This window comes from Accipiter gentilis, chromosome 17, assembly GCF_929443795.1.
Source record: "Accipiter gentilis chromosome 17, bAccGen1.1, whole genome shotgun sequence".
Lineage (NCBI taxonomy): Eukaryota > Metazoa > Chordata > Aves > Accipitriformes > Accipitridae > Astur > Astur gentilis.
Window position 1 is genome coordinate 12,724,560 of NC_064896.1, and position 26,799 is coordinate 12,751,358.

Sequence of the window (26,799 nt, forward strand, 5' to 3'; positions counted from 1 at the left end):
GAGTGCTGACTTCATGAAACTTGAATGGGGAAGAAAAGCAAGCCTGGAGGTTATGCTGTGCTGTTCCTTATTCCCTTCTGCATGTGAAAGCTGGGTCCAGGAGAACTGCCGCTCTGCAGTATCACTCATTATGCCCCTCTCCCACCCTCCTCAGGCAGAAGTTACTTTGGGCATTTCTGGCAAAGAGATGCATCTTGGAGCCCTGAAGCCATTTATAAATAGATTTTTATTTATAAAGTCAATTTACATAAAATATGATACTCTTTTAAAAACTGCATATGTACAACTTAAGAAATCCTAGCAAGTGCATACAAAAATGCCTTCAATACATTTTTTTTTTAAAAAAAAACTTCAGTTTTCAGAGAAGTGGACCTTCACACCAGGCAAACTTGGACACCACGTTAAGACACAAAATAACTTTACAGTCTTTTACTAAAGTGTTTGGAGAGAAAAAAACCCCCACCTTTTCATATCTAAACCGTGTATGCTCCTGAAACATTCTAGCTGGCAGTGTTCAAGAACAAGGGAATAGGACTTGCTAAAAATAGAACCATCTCCTCACCCCTTTTCTCTAAGGTTTTTCATACAAAAATAAGTCTTCATACACCAGTGTTCCCACAGGCAGTTCAAGTGACATATAAAATAGAATCTGACGTGATAAAAAATTCCCCTCCCCCTCCAGAAACAAGGAAGCATCAAGTGGGTTTCGTCTCTTTTTTTTCCCCCCACCCCTCCAAAGCAACACCAGAAAGCGGCCGGTGGCGGGGGATGCGGGCTCCCTGGGGCCTCCTCCCCGGCGGGCCGATGGAGCCGCTGCCCCGGAGCCGGCCGCGGAGCCCCGTCGGTCGTTTACACCATTGCGCTCCGCACAGCCCGAAGACGGCGGGTGAACCCGGCGAGAAAAGCAGCCGGCGGGGTCCCGCCGGGGCGGGGGGTGGTCGTGTGCGCGCTTTGGCGGGGCGGGGCGGGGGGGGCGATGCTGGCTGCTGCGGCGGGCGAGGAGCGCCGAGGTATCTGCGGGCCGAGCGCGGCTGCGGAGAGATTGGCAAAGAGCCCCGGTGGGTACGCGGCCCGCTCCCCCCGGGCGCCGGCCGCCTCCCCGCCGGTTGCCCCCTCACCTCCCGCCGGGTCAGTAGCTCCCGAGCCAGCTGGTGAAGTCCAGCAGCTCCCGCTCCTCGGGGCTGAGCGCCGCGTCGTAGCCGCTCTCCTCGGAGGAGCACGGCGAGCCGGGCACGGAGGAGGCGAAGGAGGGCGAAGCGGAGGAATAGCCGCCGCCGCCGCCGCCGCCTTCCCCGACGGCCGCCCGCCCGCGGGCGTCGGGGAAGGCGGCGGCGGCGTCGTGCTCGTCGAGGAGCCGCTGCAGGGCGCGGATGTACTCGACGGCGGAGCGGAGGGTCTCCACCTTGCTCATCTTCTTGCTGGCGGCGCCGTGGGGGACGTGCTGGCGGAGGGCGGCGAAGCCCAGGTTGACCAGCCGGACGCGGTTGCGCTCCCGCTCGTTCCGGCGGGCCACGGCGGCCGCCGCCGCCGCGCCGGGACCCGGCAGCGGGGCGGCGAAGGCCAGGCGGCGCTTGCAGCGCAGCAGTTCGGGGGAGGCGGGCCGCCGGCGGCCGCGGGGGGCGGCGGGGGGCAGCGGCGGCAGGGCCCCGCCGTTCATCGCCGGGCGGCCACGGCGGCGGCTGGCGGAAAGCGCGCAAAAAAAAAAAAAAAAATTTTTAAATAAAAAAATAAAAAAAAAAAAAAAAAGAAAAGAAAACTTTAAGAAACCCTGAATGCAAAGGCGGGGGGAGGAACAGGGGGGTGGGCAGCGGGGGGGTGTTTCCTCTCCCGCCGCCGCTCCGCGCCTCTGCGGCGGGCGCCGCCGCCGGACGGCCCTTATCAACGCGCCGCCGCCGCCGCCGCTCGCGAGCCCCCGCCGGCCGCACGCGCCGCGCACGCCGCGCCACGCGCGCCCGCCGCCGCCGCGCCCCCCCCCAGCCCGCCCTCCCCCGCGCGCGCCCGGCGCGTGGCGCCGCCGGCCCCGGCAAAACCCCCCCCCGCCCCCACCCCCACCCCCACCCCAGCGGCCGCCCCGCCCGCGGGAACGGGGGGGTGGCGCTTCCCCCCCCCCCCTCATTTCTGCAACTTCTTTCCTTTAATCCCCGCTTCGATTTTTCTATTTTTAATATTTTATCTTAGTTTTTATTATTACGGGGGGGAGGGGCTCCCCTCTCGCCCCGCCCCAGCACACCGGCACTCACAAGCAGCCGGGGCTCCCGGCGCCGGCCCTGGGCCCCGTCCCGTCTTATGTGCCATTCCGCCCCCCCCCCCCCGCCCCCCAAAACCGGGCACCTGGTGGGTGACAGCGGCGAGGGGGCGGCTGCGTCCCCCCCCCTCCCCGGTCCACGGGAGGTTTCCCGGTGGGAGCAGCCCTGCCGCCGAGCACCGGGGTCGGGGCGGTGCGGGCACCTGGCTGCCGGTCGGTGTTTGTTTTGCAAAGCGAAGGGATGCACCGGGAGTCTGCTTCGTTACATGTACAGAAAAAAAAAAAAAATCGTAAAAATTTATAGCAGTCGCGTGAGTCATCTTACAAAGGCCGCGCTGCGCAGGCCGACTTTTCGGGCTTAAATGAGAATTTCAAGGCTAAAGGCGCGGGGAGGAGAAGAAAAAAGCAAAGCTTTTGCGGCTCGGGGCTTCGCGCCTCGGCTTCCCTTTGCCGCGGCAAGCGGTCCCGCGTGGCTGTCCACGGGACAAGCCCTGCTTCCAGCTCCGGGCAAAGAGCGGCAGGGTAAGGCCCTTCGGATACCCGAATTTAATGGGAAGGGCAAAGGAGCTGCTTCTGGGTGTCCTGGGAGCTTGCGGTGGGAGATAACTTGCAGGGTGTTTTGCTAACTAAACGGGGTGGGCGGAGGGGGTGCTTGACGCTTGAGGCAGTTCAGAGAGAGGGGTTCGTTTTTTGGGGGGAACGTAACCCCTTCTCAGGAAGATGCTGGAAGGCAGCGTCTCTGGCAGCAGCTCGGTGGCGGGGCCGCGCGCGTGCCCGCCGCAGAGCCCACACCGCACAGAGAGGTGCCAGCGAGGCTCTGCAGCACCGTTTGGGTACCGAGGTGGGGATCTGCACCCCCCTGGTTACCCCGAACCGCTCCGGTGCTGCTCCTGGGCTGTCTCTAAGCCAAAAAGAGTAATCCAAGGAGCCGTCGATGATTTCGACGTGCAATACGGCGGGGGCGTTCTTCCACCTGCGTGGGGCACTTAGGGAGCAGCAAGACTCCGCCACGTTGGAGGAGAAGTATTTTTCCCGAGGGTCGGTCGCAACGGCAGCGGGTTGAAGGAGCGAGCCCCGCTGCAGCGTCGCGGCAGCTGGGCTGAAATTCCTGGAAGCGACAGGAAGGAGCCTGCGAGCGCTTCGCATTTCTGGTAATCCCGCTGGAGCACGCGTGAGGCTTAGCACCCAAATCCAGCGGCTTTCGAGAGGGTCTCGGCCGTGCCGTAGACCTGGGGGAACGACAGTGAGCGGCCGCGCGGCTCCTCTGAAGGGTTCGGCCCGAGCGGAGCAGCAGCTCGCGGCTCAGGCGGGAGCGTTTTCCCGGGTGGGTTCCCGGGAAGCGCGGGAGAGCTGCTTGCTTGTATAATAACCGTGGTGGTGTGCGCGAGCAGGCACAGGATCGCTTGCTCAGCCCAAGCCGTGTAATGCCGGCGCTTGTCTTCAGCATCTGCAAAGCTGTCTTGGCCGGCGCGGGGCCTTCCCTTGCGCCCATTCGCAGTAGCGGCTCAGGCAGAAAGGGCATTACTGCAATGGAGTAATATCGAGGTTCTTTTATTACCCCGTCTTTAACTTCTGATGCAAGCCTTTCTCACAGGAAAGAGGAAGCTGCTGTCTTTGAAGCTTTTCAACAGAAAACCTTCTGTATCGAAGAGCCACGCTCAAGACTAATAACTGGATTTTTATCGTACAAAAATAACTACAGGGAATTTTTTTTCATTAATAACGCAGAGTTCAAACACCAGTAAATCCAGTCTCAAGGGAAAACCAAATTGGCTTCGGGGCTGCTGATCGCGACACGCGTTTCCAGCCAGATGTGGCTGTCGGGTCTGTGCCTGGGCACAGCACAAAGCAACTGCTTAAGCTTTCTTAACGATACAGCTGGTTTCCCGATAGTCTGAAGGAAGGTAGGAACATCTCGTACTCTGAGCAATGTAATCGTATTTGAAATCTCTTTATAAAGTTAATGACTGTGTAAGATCCAGCAGAACAAGACATCATTAAACACTGTCTGTGTTCACAATCAACTTCCTGATCGTAATCTGGGGAGAGAGAGCATCCAGCGATGTGCTACCCGTCCCCAGACGGTGGGGAGAAGAAATTCTCCTCTCCTGGCACAGGTCAAGGCAAAAGCGCTACAACACACGGTTGGCGTGGACGCCTTGCGGGCCTGCGTGGCTTCAGCCGGCGTGGTGCAAGGTGCGCGGACTCTGCTCGGAGAGAGGGGCACTCTGCAGCGAAAGGCCTCTGAGCCCTGCTGCTGCCTGTTATTTCTTGCGTCTGCCAAAGGTGACAGCAAAACGCTGCCATGACCCGTGCGTTACAGGCAGCTGATAGGAGCTTTTCAACTTTTTTTGCCACAACTTTGTGGCCCTCCGTGGAAAGCAACAGAGGTCCCGTTGCAATAAGGCTCGAGAGGGCAAATGCCGGGAATCGATGGCGGCGATGGGCAGTCGAGCAGCCCCGTCCTTGGTGAGCAGGTGAATCCCCGTTTGCCAGGGCTGGGCTCTGCTCGCGCTGGTTTTGCTAGGAGCAGGACTGGAGGGAGCAGGGCCAGAATTGTGTCTTCAGGTCTGTCGCTTGCATAGCCGGCTCCTGGGCAGTTATGGTTTGCAACTAGATACCACGTGGAAAAGAAAAAAAGAGTTTAGCGTAAGTAGGGGTGTGTGCTTTAGAGCTATAAGCACAGGTGTTTCACTTCCTAGGGAGGGAAAGAAATTTATTTGAGTTTATTCTTTGAAGGGAACTCCCTGTCTTCAGCCTATGCTCTTTTCGAATGTAATCTTTCCTGGGCTTGATGAGCTTTTTTTTAATAACTCTTCTGACATTTTTTTTGCTCACCTATAATTAATTTCAAAATGCCTGGGAATCACTGGAGGATTTCTGAGACACACTTTGGAAATAATAATAATAAATAAAAAAGTCCTTTGGAGATTTTGTGATTTCTCTCCGGTTTTGTTTCTTCCAAGGCAGCCTCCGGCCAGCCTTATTTCCATTCACAGTGGAGTTGTATGGTGCATCTGAAGCTTGGCAAAGCCCAGCACCTCCCCCTTTTCTCCTCTCCTTCCCTTCTTGAAAAGAGACAGCCCTGGGTTTAAAAGTTGATTTTTAGCTTTGATTGTGTGTATGTGCTATATGAATGCTAAGCAGCCTTTACAATGCATCCTTGTGATGCGCCCGGGAAGGCAGACACGGGCTCTGAGGTCTCCCTGGCTCCCCGTCATTCATACAGCTTCAGTACGGTTTGATAGGGGCATGTTTTATTTACGAGCGAGCTCTAGGGTGAATATAGCCGTGTTACGGGTAGTAGCTGAGGGACTGAATGGGCCGAGCCAGTGACACTTGTAAAATCTGCCACGTTTGGAGCTCTTTTCTACCCCGGAGGGGAGAGAGGTGTTTTCCCTAGCGGTGGTGTGGGCCGGCAAAGGAGGCGGCTCCCAAGAGGCAGCAAGGACCCAGAAAAGTGGACAGTGAGAAAGCACTAGCACGAGTTCAGCCTCTTCTCCTCCATTTATATTTAGTCTTCCAAGTTCAACCCATGCAGCATTAACACATCAAATCCCCCAGCTCTTTTAGGACGTCCATCTGACAGTGTGGGCAGTGTTTCCCTCCAGCTCGGAAGAGGGTTGGAGGTTTTTAGCTCTGCAAAAAATATGACCTGGCTTTGTTCCCTTTTTTAAATCAATCCTTTCCTTCTGGACGAGGCGGCATGTCCTTCCGACACCCGTGCAGCTGGGGATGCCGGTATGTATTTTCACAGCCTTACAGAAGGCTGCAAGCTGCCGCAAGGCTAGAGGAAGAGGGCATCTGGGCTCCCCGGGGTATTTTTAGCCTCACTACCCTCTTTCTGCGCTCCCACTGATAACCAGAGATAAGGCAGGAAGCCGCAGGCAAGAGCTGTGGTCAGCCGTGGGTTTTGCACCAGTTTGGGAGCAATAAGTTGTGCTCTTGCAAAGGGGACCAACTGACAAAACCCGGCAGGGCGGGCAGGAGGCCGAGTCTTGCCAGAAGAGCCATGCTGCCATCCAGCCCACGCTCCGGCTGCAAGGACAGTTCCCCACCGTACCTCCAGCCCTGCCTCTCTTCCCGCTGGGATGGGGCTGGGGGGACACCCTGCTTCTCACCAGGGCTCCCTGGGCAACGAGCTGCTGAGGCAGGCGTACGTCAATGATACGGCACCCAAAGGGAATTTAATCCCGGAAAAAGCAAAGTGTTATGAAGACCGCCTTTTGATGGCCACAGTTAAGATGAGCACGCATGCTCCCCTGTGCTCACTTCAGTAGTGCCCTTGTATGTGCCAAGTGACTTTCTTTGGGGGAGGAGGCAGTAACTTCTTTTGCTCTTTATTATTTTTTGCTGTTAGAAATTCACACGTGTTCTGCCCCAAAGAGAAATCTTTCCAGCCATACCTATATGGGATAAAGTGTAAGACGGAGGAAAGAGAAACAGCAGAAAATGCCTCCACCCCCAAATCCAGCGCAGCGCTGGAGCGGGTAATCGAGGGAGCAGGCACAAAGGCAGAGTGCCGAGCGCTGGAGGTGGGAGAAAGCACCTGAAGCATCGGAGGACATGGGCAAACCACCCAGGCACAGGCTTTTGCAACCAAACCAGAGGAAACATCTGTTTAAACCCAGGTGTTTAAAGTTACAGACCTGCTTTGAGAGCTTGCTGAAGTAGTGAAGGTGCCTGTTTTTATGGCTGGAGACAAGGAGGTAGAGCATCTTTTATGGAGAGGCTAGGAACACCTCCAAGGGGTGTAGATGATGATTTTTTGACCTCTCAGGTGGTCCTGCAATGAGGTGCGAGGCTCCTGCATGGACAGAGGAGACCTTTGGGGAACTGGGACGGGAACTGCCCATCTATCCCCTTCAGAAAGCCCACTTGAATCCCCCAGGCCTTCGGGAAGGGTTTCTGCTGGCCTGTGGGGACCTCTAGTGTGAGATCTGGCTTCGCACAGGTCTCCGGTAGCGTGCCTTTAGGGCTGCGGAAGGAAAGTGGGGTCTAGGGGTTTTCCCTAGAAGACGGGCAGCCCGGTTGTTCTCATGTGCCTTTGCTGTGAGCCAGGCTCCAGCTGTGCTCATGGTGTGCACCACGGCTGCACCCTCGCTTCTAACTCACCGTTGCTCTTGGTCGGGCTTCTGTAGCTGGTTTTACACCCAGAGCTGTGCTTCGTACCTTCTTGCAACCCTTCCAGATTGAACCTGTAAGTCCACCTGTGGACCGACCCCGCTGCCTTTATACCCGTGCCCCTTTGGTGGTCAATCCCCTTGAAAACGCAGGCGACAACACAACCGTCTGTCCCGTAGCAGCAGAAGAAATGATGGGTGTTACCAGCTCTGCGTTTGGACGCGGTCCTAACTCCACCACAGTGTTTTATAAGGCACTTTTCCCACCCGGCCCGTGGTGGGCACCATGAGGACATGGTCACCTTGCAGCTGTACTCCGGTCCCCAGGGATGCACTGCTGTGGACGGTGTCTGGTTCCTGCTCCTGGACATTTGTGGCTGGGCATCCATCAGGTGCCTCCCCAGCCTGTTGCCCTCTCTCTGTAATCCTCTCACCACCACTCTCCTTCCCTGCTGTCCATCTGTCGGTCTTTCTCAGGTGGTTTCCAGCTGGTGGCTGGAGTAGGAAGGTCTCTGTGTGCACACAGGTACACCAGTGTCTCCACTGGGCATCAGGGAGCCACACCAGGGCAGGAACCCACAAGCCATGGGGGACACCTGTTTTCAAAAATGGCTGTGGCTGCTCTCATTGGTGTCTCTGGAAGTTGCAACCAAGATGTTTTGCAAGAAAGCTTACAAGAAAGCTAGCAAAGTACTCAGAAGATCATGACGTGCTTTTCCCTGCCTTTGTGCAACTCACTTTCTCTTGCTTCTCTTTGCTCTACAAAATACATCTTCCTTCCTTTTTTCACTCCCCTCCTCCTGCTTTGTCATTTTCCTGTAGCTACAGTTACTGATGCGGGATGGTTTTACCTTTTCTCCCGCTTTCTTTGCCACCTGAGGGGTGTGTGACTATTTTCCATTATTCTGTTTCAGCTCTTTTCTACCAGTCTAGCTCCGAAACTTAGGGCCCCCAGTCATTCAGTCTCCCTTTGGCCAGATTGTTCTTGAAGCTTCTTTGCAATTTACTTTCGGGGAATATGCATCCAGCAGGCAGCTGGTTTTGAAGACCAAAAGTCACCTGAGTCTTCTGTAGCCGTGAGTCCATGGGTCTTCAGAGGGGAAGGGACAGAGTCAAAATGTCCATGGACAGTCAGGGTCTCCTGAGCAGGGAGTTATATTTATGTATAGCCATCTTCCTGAAAAAGGTACTACCAAAAGGATTTTTTTTTTCGCCTCGTCTGCAAATAGAAGTTTTAATAGAGTCTCAGCCAAAGGTTATTGCCATGTGGTGGTTTTTAAATGGGGAGGGAAGACTCTTATGCAGACCTGTTTGGGGGTTTTGATGTCTTCTTTAAACAGCAGGTTATTTTTTTCTAAATAACATTTTCCTAAACTTTTTCCCAAGGCACTATTTATGCAGATTTAAAAAAAAAAAAGAAAAAAGCTAGTGACAATGTTCATTAAGCAAAACTGCGTCCCAGTGAAAGCAAAAACCAGGGTATTTTGATACTGTATCTTGAGCAGTTTCAAAAGTTTTTTTAAGGACCTTTGCTCTGAACTCCATGGAAGGCTGTTTTTCTGTACGCCTTTCCTCCTTTCCCAGCTGGCTGCGTGTCGGAGCTGATGGCAGCCCACCGAGAGCGCAGGCAGAAGGCGGCTGCTCTAAATGGGATTTAATAATCAGGCAGGAGGAGGTGCATCAGCACGTGGTGGGGACTACACTTCCCGAGAGGCCCTGCTGTGGCCATGCCTCCCTTTGGTGGAAACCCAGGCTTTATCAAGAGCTGGAGGGACCAACCGCCAGCTCTCTCTGGGGACAAGCAGCCATGGGACTGAGGTGCGGGATAAGGACCACCAAGTGCCAGCTGCTGGTGACCAGCCTCTGTGTCATGGTGAGCAGGCAGGTTTGGGGGGATCTCTGCAGAACTGAGGTGAACCCTTGCCTTTCCCGTCCCCACGCGGAGAGGGTCGGGTTTTCCCACGTTCTGTTTTTCACGGGCGGAGGGCAAGCAAAGCCAACTGCCTGAGTTATCGTTGCGCCCTGGGTGGTTATCGCTGGCTGCAAACATCACCCTCGCTCCGCTGATAGACTTCTGGTTTCTCTGGGCTGTCATGCCGCTGCAGCTCTTTCACAACCCAGCAGCTGCCTTGAAGGAGAAAGGAAAAGTTGCTGCCAGCAGAATGGGTGGTTTTCAGCAAAAAGATATTTGCTCCTGTCTCCTTGGAGCAAAAGAGGGAGGATGGACCTGCTGCAGTCACGCTTGTTGATGAGAGGGTGGTCGGCCGCAGGTGGGATCAGTGAGGATATGAAACCGCAAGGCTTCAAGGGAAGTACGTGCGAGAGACCTGTGGATCTGCACCACAAAGCGAAAGCAATTCTAGGGATCCTTTTTATCAGCTTTTGAAGCAAATTCAAGGGGAGCTTCTTGACATCTGCTGTTAGAGCTGATGGGAAATGGTGGAAACTGGGGAATGCTTCTCCTGGATTTTTTCTAGTTACATGTGCTTGTTGCCTTTTCACTTCATCAAAACTTGCAAGCTTAAAAAAATAAATAAATCTCTATTTAGTTCAAAGAGGGTTGGTGGCTTGGAAAGAGTGTAATTAAAGGTAATATCTTATTTTGGGCCACATGCTGAAATTTGGACAAACTATAAATTTCACATTTCAAGACCATTGCCCGTAGTGGCTATACGTTGTTTTCTCTTCCAAATAACAAACTATGTTATTTCGTGGAAATCAAAGGAGGATTGGTACCAAACATGTTCAGAGGAGATGTTAAGGCACAGCCACTGGGGATGGCTAGATTCACGTTACTGCTGTTGGGAGGATTTTAGACTGGTGTTTCTCAGAAATCTGAGCTAACCAGTGTTGCACTTAGCATTTTGCTGGGTGTGGGTTGAGATATGCAGTAATGCAGGGCACGAAGGATCAGTAGGTGCCACAAGTTAGGTTATTTATAAGGAGAAAATGCTACAGTTTGGATGTATTTAGTCTCTGAAACTAAGTCTCCAGCAAAAGCAAATAGAAAGTGTCATACAGTTGGGATTTTGTTGACACCAGACCGTCACATTTGACACAGGGATAGCTCCCTTGTGTTTCCATATTGTAAACGCACAAAATGATGAAACATTATCTTAGGAGCTAGGAGTGGCCTCACATCTTGTATCTTCCAGGTACGTTACGCTAGAGTTGGAACTGTTTTTTAACTGTCCCGCTGTTGGTGCCTCTGTCCCAGCTTTGCCACCAGTCGTGCTGCTAGGAGCCCTGCCCTAGAGCCATGTGCCATCAGAAATGTTCCCTTTCCATCACCTGGACTTGCTCTGGGCAACACGGAGGGTAATGTGCTGGTCGTCACCCCATCCCTTAGGCATACCAGGGCTCTCAGGGATGGTACAGAAACACAGATGGCCTAGCAGCATGTTGCAGAGACAGAAACCAGCACGGGTCACTTACAGTAATACAAGATTCAGCTCTTTGCACTCTACAACAGGAAATATAGCCAATAGCAGGCAATGGGACTAGAATTCCAAAGAGCAAAGCAGAGAACATCATCCCTGCCCAAAACCACTACTGAAGCCGGCAGCCCTCGTAACTGCACGTGCATACTCTGCAGAGCGGGGTGGGACTGCACGGGTGTGCTGCAAGAGCATCGATCCTCTGGGTTTTCTTCACATGGTGGGATTTTCATCCACGGACACTGGCCAAGAGACTGTGGGCTGTGCAATGTCATAGCACTCATGCAAGAGAGAAAAAGAGCTTTGGTACGTTTAAGTGTCTGGGGTTTGTCCTTTTATGTGCACTATGGGGTACACGCAGCAGTCTTCGAATGATCAGTCTGTCTGCATCTGCGTGGGGCTCCGGAGTATCCAAATATGCCTCAAAGCTTCGTGTGCGCTCAGCAGGAGCTGCTGTGTTGTAAATCCCTTTCTAAAAACTTTCTTTTCCAGCTGCTGGGGTTGTCCATTGCCACGCTGAGCACAGTCACCCACTACGGGCTCCGTTTCACCCTCATCAGCAACATCTCCCTGGAGAGCAACTCCTACAGGGTCATCCACCACGCAGGTATGTCACGGTCGCATCCCAGTGAGACCTTTGGTGAACCCAGGAGCTGCAAAATCCCCTACAGCAATTGAAGGAAATGCAGAGGTATCACAGGAGGAGGCATTTGGAGGAGCCATTAGGACTAACACAGTCCCACAAGCACTTTTTTTCTGTATCATCTCATCCACACGCCTGGCACCAAAGGGTGCTGTAGGAGCCCAGGGTGTTCGGGTGCTGCTGTGTTTGTTCCTGTCCCTCTGTTCACCACATCCCCATCCTTCCCCTGTGGTGCAGTGAAAGCTCGGGGGGAACTCGGCCACAGATGGTCCTAAAAGTGCAGCGGGGCTGGAAGGGCCCTGGGAGTGTGGGGAGAAGCACTGTTAAAGGAGTTGAAGCAAAGCATAGAAAATTGAGGCTGGGGGCAGAAAGGCATGGAAACACCTGGTTTGGGAGGAAATGTGGGGACTTTTTTTCCCCCTACACAAAGCAGAAGTATAAACTGAGTCTCGGGTACAAGGCTAGAGCAAAGAGATGAGAACAACCCAGATACTAAAATACTCTGCTCTCCTCTGCTGCACTCACATCTGCTGCTTCTCCCGAGCTATACTCTGGACTTAAACATGCTCTTGCCCTCTCTAGATCCTGGTTCTCAATTTCAGTTTAACAAGGCAGGTGTAGAAACTACGTTAGTGCAAAGCTGAGGTACAGCCCTCCTCCTTTCCTACACACACCAGGGGCTATATAGAATGGCACTCAATCCAGCCTTGCAGGCTCTCCCTTCCCAGCCACCGCTCTAGAGCGATGCTTCCACTTGCTTTGCTTGCAAGCGTGAACGCTTTGCACGGTTAGCCCCGAGTGAGGGTTGCAAAGCCCTTCGCAGCACTGTGGTCCCTGAGCCCTGCCCTGGGGAACCGGCTGTGACCCTGCCTTAGCGAGGAGGAAACCGGAGGGCGAGTGTTGCACCAGATTAGCGTCGCACAAAGTGCTGATAGGCGCCGTGGGACAGCTGCTGTGCATCAGCACCCCCCGTTCGGGGGGATCCTTATCTAAGTGCCAAAATAATTGACAGCTTGCGGTCTGTCGGGTGGACTGCCACTCTTTTAGGGTGCTTCACTCTGCTGGAGCTGTGGGAACCGCTTGGAGGTTTACAGCCCCGCCGGATGAGCAAAGCATAGGCAGATGGGGGGTATTGAACAAATTATAAAACATTTTGAGTTCTGCTACCTGGTTCTCTTGGACCAGCTCTCCAAAATGCACTTTTTGGCCCTTCTGTGGGTGAAAGCATCAGACCAGGCCTCCGTTAGCCCTAAAGTCTTGGTGTCTGACCGCAGCTCCCATGTCTGACTTCCTTCCAGCTTTCTACTTTGGGATCTGCCTCAGCATGACGCTGATCCTTGCAGCCCTGCTGAGCTCTGCCGCCACGGTGCGGGAATCGCAGTGCCTCACCGCCGTGGTACGTATCGGGAGGGCCTGGCTGGGAGGGGCCTTTTGTAACCTTGGGCTGGTACCCTTAAAATGTGGTGCTGGGGGCCGTTTCGCCTTGTGCCCGGGAGCATGCACGCCTGGGGAAGGATGTCCGGTTGCCCCACACTGTGTTGCAAGGGGACATTTTTGTAAAAGGCATGACCCTGCAGATCTCCTCCAACTAAGGACCGCATCCTTCTGCACTTTGTTTCTTTTGTCAGGGTGCTGTGTGCACTGCTTTCGGAGCGGGGTCAGAGGGAGGTGCTTATCTGCCAAAGCAATTGCAGTGATGACGATTCCCAGCGTATTTTTTGCTCACCGAGACAACACGTGGTTTGCGTGGGGAAACGTTAGCAGTGCAATTTTGAGCAAGAATTCAAGTCCCATGTTGTTCCTCTAACTTGTGGCAGCAAAGCTACCTCCCCTCCTTCCCACCTCGCTGCCAACATCCACTGCAGTGGTGGTGTGGGGTGTACAAAGCATGGCAGCAGGCATGGGGGCTTCGGGCTGGGCCCTCAGTTTCGGCCTCCAAGGAGAAGGTAGAGGGGTAGCACAGGAGCTGAAATGCCACCTTTCTCGTCTCCATCACCCACAGTGAAGTGCCTGTTTGGGCCTGGACCGTGCCAGCATTAGTAAACTGGACTGCGAGCTCTGCTCCATTTAAAAACACAGCCTGCACACAGGGCTTAGTCTGAACGGAGCAGCGTCCAGCCTCAGGCTGGAGGGGTGAGCAGAAAAGCACTGCTCACTGCATGTTTGCCCACGCTATGTGAGGGGCAGGAGTCAACAGGTAGGTTGCTGTGCACGAAGCTGTTCACAGGTGCGTTGCTGTCATATGCAGACTAGCTTTAAAGAGATCTATGTGATTGATGTAATTGGGGAAAACGATACTGATGGCAGAAATGAGAAGGTGACACCTTAAAACTTAGTGCAAAGCAGCCACTGGAGTGAATGTTTTCACCTTCTCAATAAGCAGTCTTCCTCTACGATGCTCAGAGGGGCCCGAGTGACCCAGTTCCCATGAGTACTGCTAGCAGAGTACGTATAAATCCCCTCTCTTCTGCTGAAGTACACTTTAAGGTGCGCCTGCAATTACTGCACCTAAAACAACAGATGGGGATGTACAGACTAGCGGAGATGGTCACGGCTGCCTGAAAATACAGCTGAACTTCTGATGATGTTTATTTGGTTGCCTCACTCTCTGTGCGGTATGGTTTGGGGCGAGCCGCTAGGTGAAACAGGCTGTTACAATTACAGCCGTGCCGTGAAGGGGCAGTTGAAGAAAAAACACGCCCAGCGAACCCCGGCGTTGCTGTGCCGCTCCGAGGGCCGCCCCGCCGCTCCCCCTTGCCCTCGCCGGGGGCTGAGGCCCGGCAGGTCCTTTCCTCTCGCCACCATCGGCTCCCCCAGCCCGGTGGTTCGGTGTAGCACAGCCAAGCCCCGGCCACCGCGGAAACCTCGGGCTGGCAGAAACCCCAAACCAGCTCCCGACCTTTGCGGCTCCCGGCGTGCCCCGTCCGCTTTGCTTCAGCCATCCACGGTTTGGGGCCTCTGGGGGAGGCGGCCCTCTCCCCTTCGGCTCTCTGATGCTCCCACTGCAGCGAAGCCGGGGCGTCACCGCCTCCCGGGAAGAGGAGGAAGGAAGGGTGCGAGGTGCCTTCCCCCGCGGCCGCGGCAACCGCGGGACCGAGCGGGGTGCCCCGTGGGTGCCTCCGAGCGGGATCCCTTTCCGCCCCCTCCGCCAGCGGGAGGGGGCCCGCCGGGCGGGCGCCCGGCGAGGGCAGCGGGGCACAGCTCGCCGCCCACCGCCCGGCCCGGCCCGGCCCGGCCCGGCCGCGCCTCCGCCGCTGGAGGGGGCCGCCGGGCCCCGCTCCCCGCCCCGCCGGGCCCCGCTCCCCGCCCCGGCGGGGCCAGCCCGCTGCCTGCGTGCTCGCCAGGTCCCACCCCCGCCGAGGCTCCTACTGAGCCTCTGGGGGGCAAAGCACGAAATGCCCGCGGGGAGAGGCAGCCCCCGACGGCTGCGGGGAGAAGTCACAGGGCCGCAGAGTGGCTGGGGTGGGAGGGCACCGCCGGAGATCGGGCAGCGCAACCCGCAACAAGTCAGCGCGGGCGGGAGCGGGGTTCAGCCCTCTGGGGGGCTCTGAAGCTTCGTGTCCGTGTCACGTCCTGATCCCTGGGGGGCTCTGAAGCTTCGTGTCCGTGTCACGTCCTGATCCCTGGGGGGCTCTGAAGCTTCGTGTCCGTGTCACGTCCTGATCCCTGGGGGGCTCTGAAGCTTCGTGTCCGTGTCACGTCCTGATCCCCGCTGGGCTGTAGCTCGCAGGAGTTGTTCAGCCCCCCCCCCGCCCCCGCTTGTAGTTTTTTTTCTGCTTGTTAATAGAGAGGATTTTTCACTTTCCCCCGCTATTGATTTTAAAGGACTTTTCCTCTCCTGCAAAGCGCGTGTCTTGTTTAGAAGACCATTTAATTCACTCTTTAATCAAACGGGGAAGACACCAGCGTATCGGTGCCTGACATCTGTGGCCGTATAGGCAACCGAGCCACGCTCGGAGAGCTGTCTGCATCAATGTGGCTAATCCGCCGCAATGCTGCCTGGTAAACCAGCTGCCCTGCGGAAATGCTAGCCAGGACGCAGACAGGCTTAGAGGAGCATCGCCCTGGTCACTGACCTCTTGGGTGGATCTCATCTCCTTCTTGTGCCTCAGTTTCTCTACTGGCCTTTTTTTTTTTTTTTTCCCTTGTCTATTTAAATTATAAATGCTCACCCTGCCTGGCTATCTGGAGCTTTGTGTGTATACAGAGGAGGGGTCTCAGTCTTTGCAGGCCTTACTGGTGCTGTCCTAATTACAATAATGGGTGCACAGTGGTTAGAAACCAGAACAGGTCAAATTGCTTAAAGCACATGTATCTCAGGAGCTCGTCTTGTAGCTGCATTAGCAGCATCGCCAGACCGGACAGATGCTACTGTGCATCCAATGACGCTTGCGAGGAAGCTGGTTTCTAGAGAGTAACTCAGAACAAATCCTGGACTATTATCCCCAAAGCTCCTCTTAAACAGGGAGAGTAGTGACAGGTTTACTGACTGTCCTCCAGTTCTGGCAAACCCTGCTTTTTGGTGATCCGTGGTCCGTCATGCAGTCAGTCCTGAATGTAAACATCCTGCAGTTCTCACAGCCCCTGAAGGCCACGTCACTATTGAAGGGGATGAGGAGGAAGGAAAACTGCAGTTTTTTGCTTGTACTGCTTTTACAAAGGAAAGACTCTGGCTCCAGTGGAGTTTAAGGCACTGTGTGCTGTTATCTGGTCAGACAGAGAGAGGGGACAGAAAAAAAAGCCGGGAGCAACATGCCAACCAGAATATCCCCGCTGAAATTCTTACACCTGAACTTTCCAGCCTAAAAACCACTTGTGTAGAGCAGAATTTGCGTTCAGGATGGAGCAGCTGTTCCAAGCACCAGTTCCAAACAATTTCTGTGGTAAAAAAGCCTTAGTGAATGCCTGATATAACCCGGTTTTTCACCGAGAGTGATGTGCCAGTAGGGCCAGCACGCAGCACAGGCTGTTTGCTTTACTGTTCCCAGGTGGATCATTGTAGGCAAGTGTGTAGAGGGTCCTTGATAACACTGCAGCGTACTTCAGCATCTCGCTTTTGCAATGAATCTGTCTCCCGTGCTCTCCTTCATGGTGCAGCACTCCTGAGCGAGTCATCCCTGCGCCGACGTTCCTCAGGGAGCAGGCACGGGCAAAGCCGGCGTGCTCAGCTGTTGCCGAGGACGGATTCCTCCTTCGGCCCGAGATCGCTGGCTCGTGTTTGCTATGTGGAAAGGCAAAGATATTGTGTGCTTTTAGACGAACTGGGTCAGGGAGGGAGGAATGCACCCTGACAGATGCATTGTGATTTCTCTGTGAATCACACAAGTATAACTGTCATAAAAGCTGAACTGCATCCTTAGAGCAACTTAGAAATTAAGTAATTTCAGTCTTTGAACAGGAGGGGGGGAAACTGCTTAAAGATGATGGGTAAAATCCTCTCTTCAGTGAAGTTAGCAAAAAAACCCCCAAACCCCAAACCACGAAACCTTCCCCTCAGTTTGAAATTCAGTAAATTCAGTCTATGATAGGTTTTTTGGTTGGGTTTTTTAATGATTTTTTTTGTTTTTAAACTGAGTAGGTTACTTATCAGGTTTATCTTTTTATGCCAACACCTCTAAGTTGCTTTATGAAGCATGATATAATGATGTCTGTAGAATCATTTATATAAAATTTGAAAGCACAGTGTCAACAAGCTACTGAGGGAACTGGGGTGGTTTAGTCCAGAGAAAAGGAGGCTGAGGGGAGACCTTATCCCTCTCTATAACTGCCTGAAAGGAGGTTGCAGCGAGGTGGGTGTCGGTCTTTTTTCCCAAGTAACAAGCCATAGGACAAGAGGAAACGGCCTCAAGTTGCACCAGGGGAGGTTTAGATTGAATATTAGGAAAAATTTCTTTACCAAAAGGGTTAACAAGCACTGCAACAGGCTGCCCAGGGAAGCAGTTGAGTCGCCATCCCTGGGGGTATTTAAAAGACAGTGTAGAGGTGGTGCTTAGGGACACGGTTTAGTGGTGGACTTGGCAGTGTTAGGTCTATGGTTGGACTCGATGATCTTAAGGGTCTTTTCCAACCCAAATGATTCTATGATTCTATGAAATTAGCTCCCCCCTTCCCCGCCCCAGGCCGTGAGGTCTGGCGGGGAGCTGGCCCTTGCACTGGCCACAGCAGCACCAAAAAGCAGCTGGAGCTGAGCAGGGGACAGGTCAGTTCCTTCCCTGGGAGCACAGGGTTTTGGCAGAGCTACCGAACCCAGTCCGAGCTAAAGGATCCCTCCCTCGTCCGAAGCAGACCCCCTTAACCGAAGGCGAAGCATCAGAACAGTGAATTAAAATATACACCAGCCAACAGACAAGACACTGTTTCTGCAGATTCTGCCAAGTCTCTTGAAGACAAATTGTTCCTTGCAGCAAGGATGGAAACAAGGTCATTCATAAAAGAGGAATTGATGTCTGGCCGGTGACAGCCCTCCGCAGGGCTGATGTGGCTGCCTCCTGCAAAGGAAGCAGGCAGCAGCCGGCAGCCAGCTCTGAGGAGCTCCATGGGTCTGGGAGATCGTGAACCAGCCTCGACCCTTCCACATTTTGTATGCAAACTACGCGTTGCCTTTTTCTTTTTTCCTCCAAATGTCTTCTAATGTAATTAGAAAGTTGCTCTTCCAAAAACCTTTTGGCTGGGAAGGGAAAAAGCAGCCTATAATTCATTTATAAGATGTTCTCGGAGCCATGTAATTGCTCTGCACCGGCTGGATGGAGGGGGAGCTTCCCGAGGGGCCGCGCCTTGGTATTCCCAGAGAAGCTAGACAGAAATGAAGGGAGAGCTGGTGCTGGAGGTGAAGGACTGAGATGTGGGGTGGAGCCAAGGAAGGGAAGATGAGAAGGAGGATTTTAATCTGCTGGGGTATCTGGCCCCAGAGAGATGTTGTAAGTGCTGGAGCTGGTGGGGGAAGGAAGGCAGGGCGTGGGGGGGGCAATCTGGGTGGTGCTGCTGGCACGCTGTTGTTCTCACTCTCCAGGTTCATGGCGAGTCCTCTCAATTAAACCCTTACCGGAACGATGCGTGGAAGAGCGTTCACATTGTTATCGGTGCTGGTCTTGTCATCTGCCATAATTTTCTCGCTTTTTCTCGTCTTTGAGCTTGATTTTGGTGAAAACGTTGACTTTGTTATGCTGTTTGTTTGGAGGGGGAAGTTGTTGGAGGAGGTACAAAATGCAGGGTCTGGTCCTCGCGAGGAGTAACCCGAAAGGTCCGTGTAACCTCACCTCCTCCCCCTGCCAATTTATTCCGTACCTGCAGGGGTTGAACCCCCCACCCTGGCTGGGTTCAGGCTTGGTTGTGCTGTGCTTTGGTCCATGGCATCGCACCCTGCGTGCTCTTCCCCATCTTCGGTACTTGTATCCCCCTTGTCAAGTCAGCATTTGATCGGACTTTGTTCTCATCTCCTTTAGGGTCTTCTGTTATCCCATTTCAGCTCCTGGCAAGGCAGCGAGTGATCTCACCATCTATATGGCCAGGCAGCTGCCAAAAAAATAAAAGAAAAGGAGAGACTAGACATATATAATTTAAGGGTTTTCGTAAGAGCTATACCAGGGTTTTCCCCAGCGTCTGATGCAGAGCCTGAAACAAGGCAGCCCTGAAAAAGTGGTGAAATGCCAATGGCAGTCTTGTTCCCAGAGCAAAGCCCCTGGGCAGGGCATCATCCCGCTGTGAGCAGAGAAACACAGCAGGCAGCAGATGGACAAGAACCAGCAAAAGGCAGTTTATTAGCATGTTCACGTCCATTTCCAGGATTTGAAGTAATACATTTTCCTTTCTTGCTGCATATGGAGGAGTTTGGAGCTTTTTTTTTTTTTTTGAAACCATACTTCTTAAGCAAAATTTTTTGGTGAAGCAGAATTGGTAGTACCAATGCTCTTCCTCTCCTTACACTTAAATTTGGTAAACTTTCATGAAAGTTTTAATCTTTTTAAAGTGATTTCAGCTAGATCATACTACTAAAACACTCACAAAAAAAAATTTAGAAACCAAAATAAACTGCAGTCCATTGGGTAATTTTCCCCTGCTACGTAACTTCACATTGCAAGATGGACAGTTTCACGGAAAAACTTGTAAGTGCAATGATTTTCCACGGGTGCTTATTCATCATCTTTTGCCATTCCAAGTCTAAGCTGTGGATTCATATTTGATGAGCCTGTTTGGCCTTCAAATGCTCTACAGGCACTTTTTTCTTCCTTTTTAATTTTTTTTTTTTTTAATGCGAATAAGATCCTTTGGTCCAGCTGTCACAACAGGCAAGCGCTGTTTATATCGGGGGGGGGGGTTGTACCAGATTTGTTCAAACAAAGAGACAACGCATGTAACTTCCAGCTCTGCAAGCCTAGGGAAGAAGACAAAAGTCAAGCCGCCTCCTGCGTCGTTGCCATTATTGTTTAGACACTTCAGGGTCAGTTGCTGGCCTTGATTATATTTCTGTTGTCCTTTTGTCTAACTAGGATGGTGCTGATTTAAGGAAGGCAGCTTGGCCGTACAGCTGCCGCCTTGCTAACAGAGTAAAGTCCAGCTCCTTTTCCAGAGCAGGTTGCTCTCCATCCTGGTTACTTGCTTCTTTATGGACTGTGTGGGTTTTCCCCTCTTTGAAACTGATAGCCAAGTTTTAAATGCAGGGGATTGAATCCCGTTAGTAAGAAGATGCTATTCTGGGGCACAGTCCTGCTACAGAAGAGGAGCATACTGTAAATACAACGTTTTTCTCTCTCCCCCCTCCCCCCGCCCCGGGGAATTTGGGCAGAATAGGTTAACTGCTCCACAGGAAGCCTGGTGTTTTTTTGGTCAACCTCTTGAAATGGCCACAGTGTAATTAGAGGGATCCTGACAGAGAATCACATTATTATCTACCTAATTCTTTTAAGTATTTTAAGCATTATGAGGGATATTAAAAGAAGGTGATGTTTAGCTCTAACTTCAACTAAACTTGCTCAAACGAGCGTATTAAATACGTCCCAACGGTGTTTTCAAATGGATATTTTTCTCCCCGTGCTGTAACTGATGGTATTTTTCCTCTTTATCCTCAGGGATTTTTCTGTTTTGCTCTGGCTTTCTGCGGATTGATCCCAGCTGCCTGCTGGAGATACATGCACAGCACAGAGGTAAGCATTGGCTGCTAGGAAATACCACCAGCATCTCGTCAGAGAGATATTTTTTTTTTGTAGCAACTATTTCTCCCATAAAAGGGACATCTGGTGGTAATTAAGCCATCCATGCTGAGGTCTATCAGATGCGTGCCCTGTCACATCCGTCCTTTGCAAGAACAGGGCTGCCTTCATCAGCTGCCTCTCCAGTGGGGTCATCTGAAGGGAGAAGCCATGGAAACCCGCACGCAGGGCAAATGCTTTGTCATGAAGGGAAAACAAAACACAAGACTCGTTTTAAATAGCTTTGGGATTTTTTTGCAGGGGGTGTTTTGGTTTGGTTTGGTTTAAATAAGATGCGCGACTTTTGAAAAGTCACTTCCAGCCAGCTCTAATTCCTGCTAATGTCAATCAGGAGCCTCTGTTCAAAGGCGGTGGCAGGTTGTGACTGTTCAGGTTGTCTCTGGCAATGGCCAGGAGAAGCACCGAGGAGATGTGTTTATTAAACAGCAGCAGTGGTACAATAAAAACACTAGTGTGAAAAATGATGTTTTGGGTCACTGTCACATTGGACCAGAAAGAGAAGATTGTATGAAGTTGAATTTGCAAGAAAGTTGGGTTTTGAATTGTTAACCCAGAGCTTGCTGGTGCTGTGGTAGATGGATGCAAGGTGCTGGGGAAGTCGCGTCGAGGCACACAGAGTTGCTAAAGGACAGCCCTGCGCATCGCACTGGGTACCCTTATGCTGGGGCTGGGATGCCCCTGGGGCCAGGGTAGCAGGCTGTTGGGGAAATCGGAAATGGATCTTAATATTTAGCAGCCTAAAGAAGTTTATACTTTTGTAACCCTTTCCTAATCTGATATAATTTGGGTTTTGTATATTTATTCCTCGTCCCATTTGGAGGAATTTGTTGCTGCTTGGTCTTAATTCCCCCTTCTGCATCCCTGCACTCAAAAAAAAAAAAAAAAAAGAGACTTAGGAGTGCAAAGAAATCATGACTTCTTTTTTCTGAAAGCAGAACACTGATATTTTAGGCAAGTATCCAAATTATCTAACAGTAATTCGGGTAAGTGTTTGGGACTTTGATAGATGTTTCATGCAGTGGGTCGGTCCCTGTCTCTGTTTTGCTCCTCCCCAGCCCCAGGCACTTGCCACAACCTGCAATGTTCTGGCCAGCAATGAGGACATGAGTGACGTGAAACATCATCCCAGTGGATTAGGGTCACCTTGATGCTGCCAGCTCATCTCTTTAGGGTTACAGATGTTGTGGGGGATTGAAGACCAGTGTGTCGGAAGGCTGGCTGTGAGATTTCGCTCTGTGCTGGAGGAGCACAACTCCAGCAAAACCCCAGAGTCTCAATCCATGCTAGGACTGTGGCAATTGCACATCTTGGGGATGAAAAGCCCTGTCCCATAATGGTCAGTGTCCTGTGCAAAAATTAAAATCCAGTCCTTCTGGAAACAGAAGTCTAAAGGGCAAAGTCAAGTTTAAGGTGAGGGGTAAGGTCCTGCTTCTCTAGAAAATTTGTCCAGAGCTGCCCAGTGGCCACAGTAGCTGAAAATCCTTTGAACTACAGAGATGGTGACACTGGATCAGACCAAAGGGACAGGCACACCCACTGTTGGCCAAGGTAGGAGCATAAAAACCCAGCGAGCACAAGGCAATGCTTTTTCAGATGCCAACAGCTTGTGGCTCAGGTGTCTGCTGGTGGCACTGGCTGGTGCCTTTGCCTTTAATGCTCTCAGTGGATTTTTCCTCTGTGAATTTGCCCAGCTGCTTTGGAAACGTTAGGGTGAGTGCTGATGGCACAGCAGCATCTTTTATCTCTACACTTACCTGGCTGAAGCGGATTCAATCAGAGCTGGGACATCCCTGAAAAAGAGTCTTTTCACAGCCTTTTCCTTGGTTTCAGGCAAAACTGTCGAAATTTATTATATTCACACTAACAATTTAGTTTGGAAATAATTTTGTTTTCATGGCCAGCACAGAAGGGAGGCCTTGAGCACACTTTCCTCCTTCTTCTGCAGAAGTTTGTGATGAGAGATTGAAACAAAAGCTGTGTTAGTAATGGAGAAATGGCACCAGAAAGTGTATCTGGTTGATCTTGTGAAGTTGTGTTATCCAAATAGACGCGTTAGTTATACTTGTTAATCCACAAACATGGAGTAGGGTGTAAAAAGGCTGCAAGAAAAAGTTGTATATTGGGTTAATACAGGGATGTGCCATTCAAAAAAATATTTTGCTGAAAATACTTAAAGGAGATTACTTTCTCTGTATATCTCTTAATCACTACATCTGTTTTTACTTCAAATTATTTTTCTGTTTTTTTGCTTTGAGTGCCCTGCCCATAAATGCACCCATGTGTTACGGTTAGCTTTAGTAGTCGGTTGGGTTTCTTTAAGCAAAACAGCTTCCACTGGGCAAAATGAGGGTTTTTTGTAAAATGTTTACTTTCTGGGTAAAGAAAACCAGCAGTGTTTCTGACTAACAAAAAAAAAGACTAGGGGAAAAAAAAAACATTAGAGATCATCTTGTGTTTCTCTGCTTCCTAAAATGCAAAGAGAAACAGAGAATATAAATGAGGAAAGATTTAATTGTGTCACTTACAAAACAGATGGAAATTTGGTTTTGCTTGAAAGGTAACCTGTCTCACCAGTAAGAGAAATGCAGATGTGAGAGAGAAATGCAGATGTGAGAGAGAATTGCAGATGTCACTGCCCCTCCAGGACAGAAAGGCAGGTAATGCAATGGTACAGAAAACTGAATGGAGCAGGAGGAAGACTCCTGGGGTTTCATTACAGAGCCATTTGTTTGTCTGACTTCCTCAAAGTAAAGAGCAAAATTAAAGCTGGTGTCCCCTCCAGCCTACTGCGTCTCCATACTGTCAGAAATAGTTAATTGTGGAAATACTGGGGGGCAGGGGAAATCAAACTCAGACAAACTGACGGGTGTCTTGTAAGCCTGATGGGATGTACCTAGCTATCAAGAAAGGAAGAGAATGTGGGGATGTAAAACTGCATATGGATGAATATGCCCTTTGCACGTGCCTGAATCAGTGCCTCTGAGAGCACTGAGGGGCTACTACCCTCATTCCTGGCTAAAACAAAAATTTGCATTTTTCCCATGCAAAATATGTTGACTTTCCAGTGAAAAGCCAGACAGAAAATCAACCTGTTCAGTTTGGAAATGCCAGCTGAGAGCTGGCATCGGTAGATCCTGTCCTCTCCCTCCCCACAGGTGAAGTGCCAGATGAAGGCAGCACTGAAAGCAGAGCCCTCCCCTCCCTCTGCAAGCCAGGAGATGGGACATCCCTCCTGCTCCAAACCACAGCAGATGGTCTCAGTGGTTTACTCCTCTTGATCACAAAAAAAATTAAAAAATAAATAAATCTGGATTTCCTTCATAAAGCAGACCCCTCTTACAGAAAATAACCTGAAATAGAGAAGCCCTATATTCAGTTGAAAAACTGTTTTGGTGGTTATTTTCAAGAGGCAGTAGATAGAGAAATGTCATTTGAACATGATGAAAGCAAGATGCCCTTTTTGCCTTTGTGACTCTTTCAGAGCCCTGTTTACAGTACTTCTTACAGAGAAGCTAGGCAGGACAGGAAAAAAGAAGAGTTATTTGTAAATATTTGATATTTTCAGACCTGAGCACTGTAAACAAAATGTGAATCATCTCATTTCCCATTCTTTTCTGCTTTTGTGACCTTCTGTAGCTCCTGAACCAATTCTTTCAGACAGATGCCACGTTTTAATTTCAAGTTACCTGCATTCCAGATAGACTCGGTGTCACCATAGTCTTTATTCTTAAAATAACGTATACCAGACATGCAAAATCATGAATCTGAGATTTATTGTGCTTTATCCTAAAAGGTTGATCCTTCTGTTCAGCATCATAATTATTCCTGCACTATTGACCCACCCACGTGGCCAGTGAATGGGTTCTGTGGGGTCCAGGCCTCTCCCATACTGTCTTCTCAGGCTGCTTTGCATCCCTCTGTCTGCGTTAAAGTACTTTTAATGAGGAACTAATAACCTACCCATTCCCCAAGTATGTTTGTCCGGTAGGTTCTGCAAAGAAAATGGTGGACAAAATGGCGAAGAACAAATAAGTCAGAGTAACATCGCAGATCCTTTACCTCTCTTGCCAGCGTGCAGCCTCTCTGCAAGCGTCCAGCCCCTGTTTACAAAGAAAGACTTTGCCTCTTAGCCAATGGCACCAACAGAAAAGTTGCTTGGAGAGGTGTCAGAACTCCTCTGGGCAGGTCAGCTGCTCAGAGGAAAATCTGAAATGAAAATATTTGTAATCTGAAGGTTGTTGAAGGATCTTTTCTCCCGCTAGCTGTAGTGCTGAGCTGTTCACGTTTCAATATTTTCTAGCTTGGCTTGTTCCTGAGCCCCAGCCTCACCTCCCGCACCCAACACTCCTCCTTCACCCCCGTCCCAACACGCTCTCAAGCCCACAGCTCCAGAAACACCCCAGCCCGGCGTCCAAGCCCCTGTGAAACTCTGGTGTGCTTTTCAGTCTGGCCCAAATCACTTGAGAGAGTCGATCCCTTTCCACACCTGACCTAGCGCAGACGAGGGTCCCCACGAGGGTGAGGAGCACGTTTGGTTGCCCTCCCTACGGGCCATCTGGCCAAAAGGTGGTCTTGGTGGGAGATGCGGTCTCAGTAGGAAAGTGTCGCAAACCCGTCTGAGGAACAACAGCGGTGGTGCAATCAAAGCAAATGAGAGACCAACATACAAGGGAGGGAAGGGAGGATGACCTCTGTGCGAGCACCTTTGATGGAGCAGCTGTGGTAACCATGGAAATTATGAGGTTGTCGGATGGTTTTCAGCCACATGAGGAAGTCTTGGTTCCTGAAGCCAAACAGCTGAGTCTTGTTTTCCAAAGTTGTTTTTATGGCAGCTCCTTTCCCACAAACCGCTGCCTGTTTAAGTGAGGTCTCAGTCTTAGTCTCCAATGCAACTGGGGCCTGGGATGCAGAGAAGGACGTAGAAGGGACTTATTGCACATCTGGCCCAGTTGGTGGAGAAGGCTGCTGCTTCCTCCTCCTCCTCCCCAGCTTCCCTTCTCTCCTCACCCATTAACTACGGCTTTAAAAACCTGCCTGCAGAGGCTGGGGGAAAGGGTCGCCTTGCAGCTGCGGCATAAAAGACTTCTGGTACCCTTACTAACCAACACAAAAATAGGTTTGGAGTTTCGTTCTGGTCCCTGCTGTGAAAGAGGCTGGAGGAGTTTCAGTGTCGTGTCATATTCTGTTGTTCTGCTCCTCTCCAGCAGCTTCGATCCTTCCAGCAGCCCTGCAATGCCGGCCCCATAAGCCGGTCAGGATGGCAGAGTGAATCAGAGAAAATAAAATCGCTGCAACATGAAAGGAGTTTTGCAACAGAATGAGCTTTTTAATTACAGAAATTCATTCACAGGTGTATTGGTTTTGTGTGGCAAGGTTTTGGTAGCGGGGGAGGTTACAGGGGTGGCTTTTGTAAGAAGCTGCTGGAAGCTTCCCGTGTTCGAGAGAGAGCCCATACCAGCCGGCTCTAAGATGGACCCGCCGCCGGCCAAGGCCGAGGCAATGAGTGATAGTGGTAACGCCTCTGTGATAACATTTTTAAGAAGGAAAAAAGTTGGGACGAGGAGAAACAGCCGCCAGAGTGAGGAGTGAGAACACGTAAGAGAAACAACCCTGCGGACACCCAGGTCAGTGAAGAAGGAGGGGGAGGAGATGCTCCAGGTGCCGGAGCAGAGATTCCCCTGCAGCCCATGGTGAAGACCCTGGTGAGGCAGGCTGTCCCCCTGCAGCCCAGGGAGGTCCACGGTGGAGCAGATCTCCACCTGCAGCCCGGGGAGGATCCCATGCCAGAGCAGGTGGGTTCCCGAAGGAGGTTGTGACCCCGTGGGAAGCCCGTGCTGGAGCAGGTTCCTGGCAGGACCTGCGGATCTGTGGAGAGAGGAGCCCATGGAGCAGGTTTTCTGGCAGGACTTGGGACCCCGTGGGGGACCCACGCTGGAGCAGTCTATGCTCCTGAAGGACTGCACGCCGTGGAATGGACCCACGCTGGAGCAGTTCGTGAAGAACTGCAGCCCGTGGGAATGGCCCACGTTGGAGGAGTTCATGGAGGACTGTCTCCTGTGGGTGGGACCCCACGCTGGAGCAGGGGAAGAGTGTGATGAGCCCTCCCACTGAGGAGGTGAAGCGGCAGAAAATAACGTGTGATGAC

The 26,799-nt window shown here is 51.7% G+C and overlaps 2 protein-coding genes across 4 annotated transcripts in view; one reads left to right on the top strand and one right to left on the bottom strand.

The window, feature by feature from the left end:
* Window positions 1-247: 247 nt before the first annotated feature.
* On the bottom strand, window positions 248-1,696 carry ASCL2 (achaete-scute family bHLH transcription factor 2). The gene is made up of 2 exons (XM_049820216.1): window positions 1,119-1,696; window positions 248-1,031 (listed from the first exon to the last, which is right to left on the bottom strand). Exon 1 carries the CDS (start codon window positions 1,655-1,657, stop codon window positions 1,130-1,132), a length of 528 nt encoding a protein of 175 aa, XP_049676173.1. The 5' UTR covers window positions 1,658-1,696; the 3' UTR covers window positions 248-1,031; window positions 1,119-1,129.
* A 7,414-nt stretch (window positions 1,697-9,110) lies between these two features.
* The window catches only part of TSPAN32 (tetraspanin 32), a 34,675-nt gene continuing 16,986 nt past the window's right edge, over window positions 9,111-26,799 (top strand). For 2 of the 3 annotated variants that reach the window (XM_049821115.1, XM_049821116.1), the window contains exons 1-5: window positions 9,167-9,241; window positions 10,524-11,111; window positions 11,298-11,412; window positions 12,747-12,844; window positions 20,514-20,588. In XM_049821115.1, coding sequence (XP_049677072.1) covers window positions 10,863-11,111; window positions 11,298-11,412; window positions 12,747-12,844; window positions 20,514-20,588 — 537 coding nt within the window. In that variant the 5' untranslated portion in view covers window positions 9,167-9,241; window positions 10,524-10,862. Of the gene's footprint in view, window positions 9,242-10,523; window positions 11,112-11,297; window positions 11,413-12,746; window positions 12,845-20,513; window positions 20,589-26,799 lie in introns of all 3 variants that reach the window. The other variant, XM_049821117.1, reaches the window with a different exon arrangement.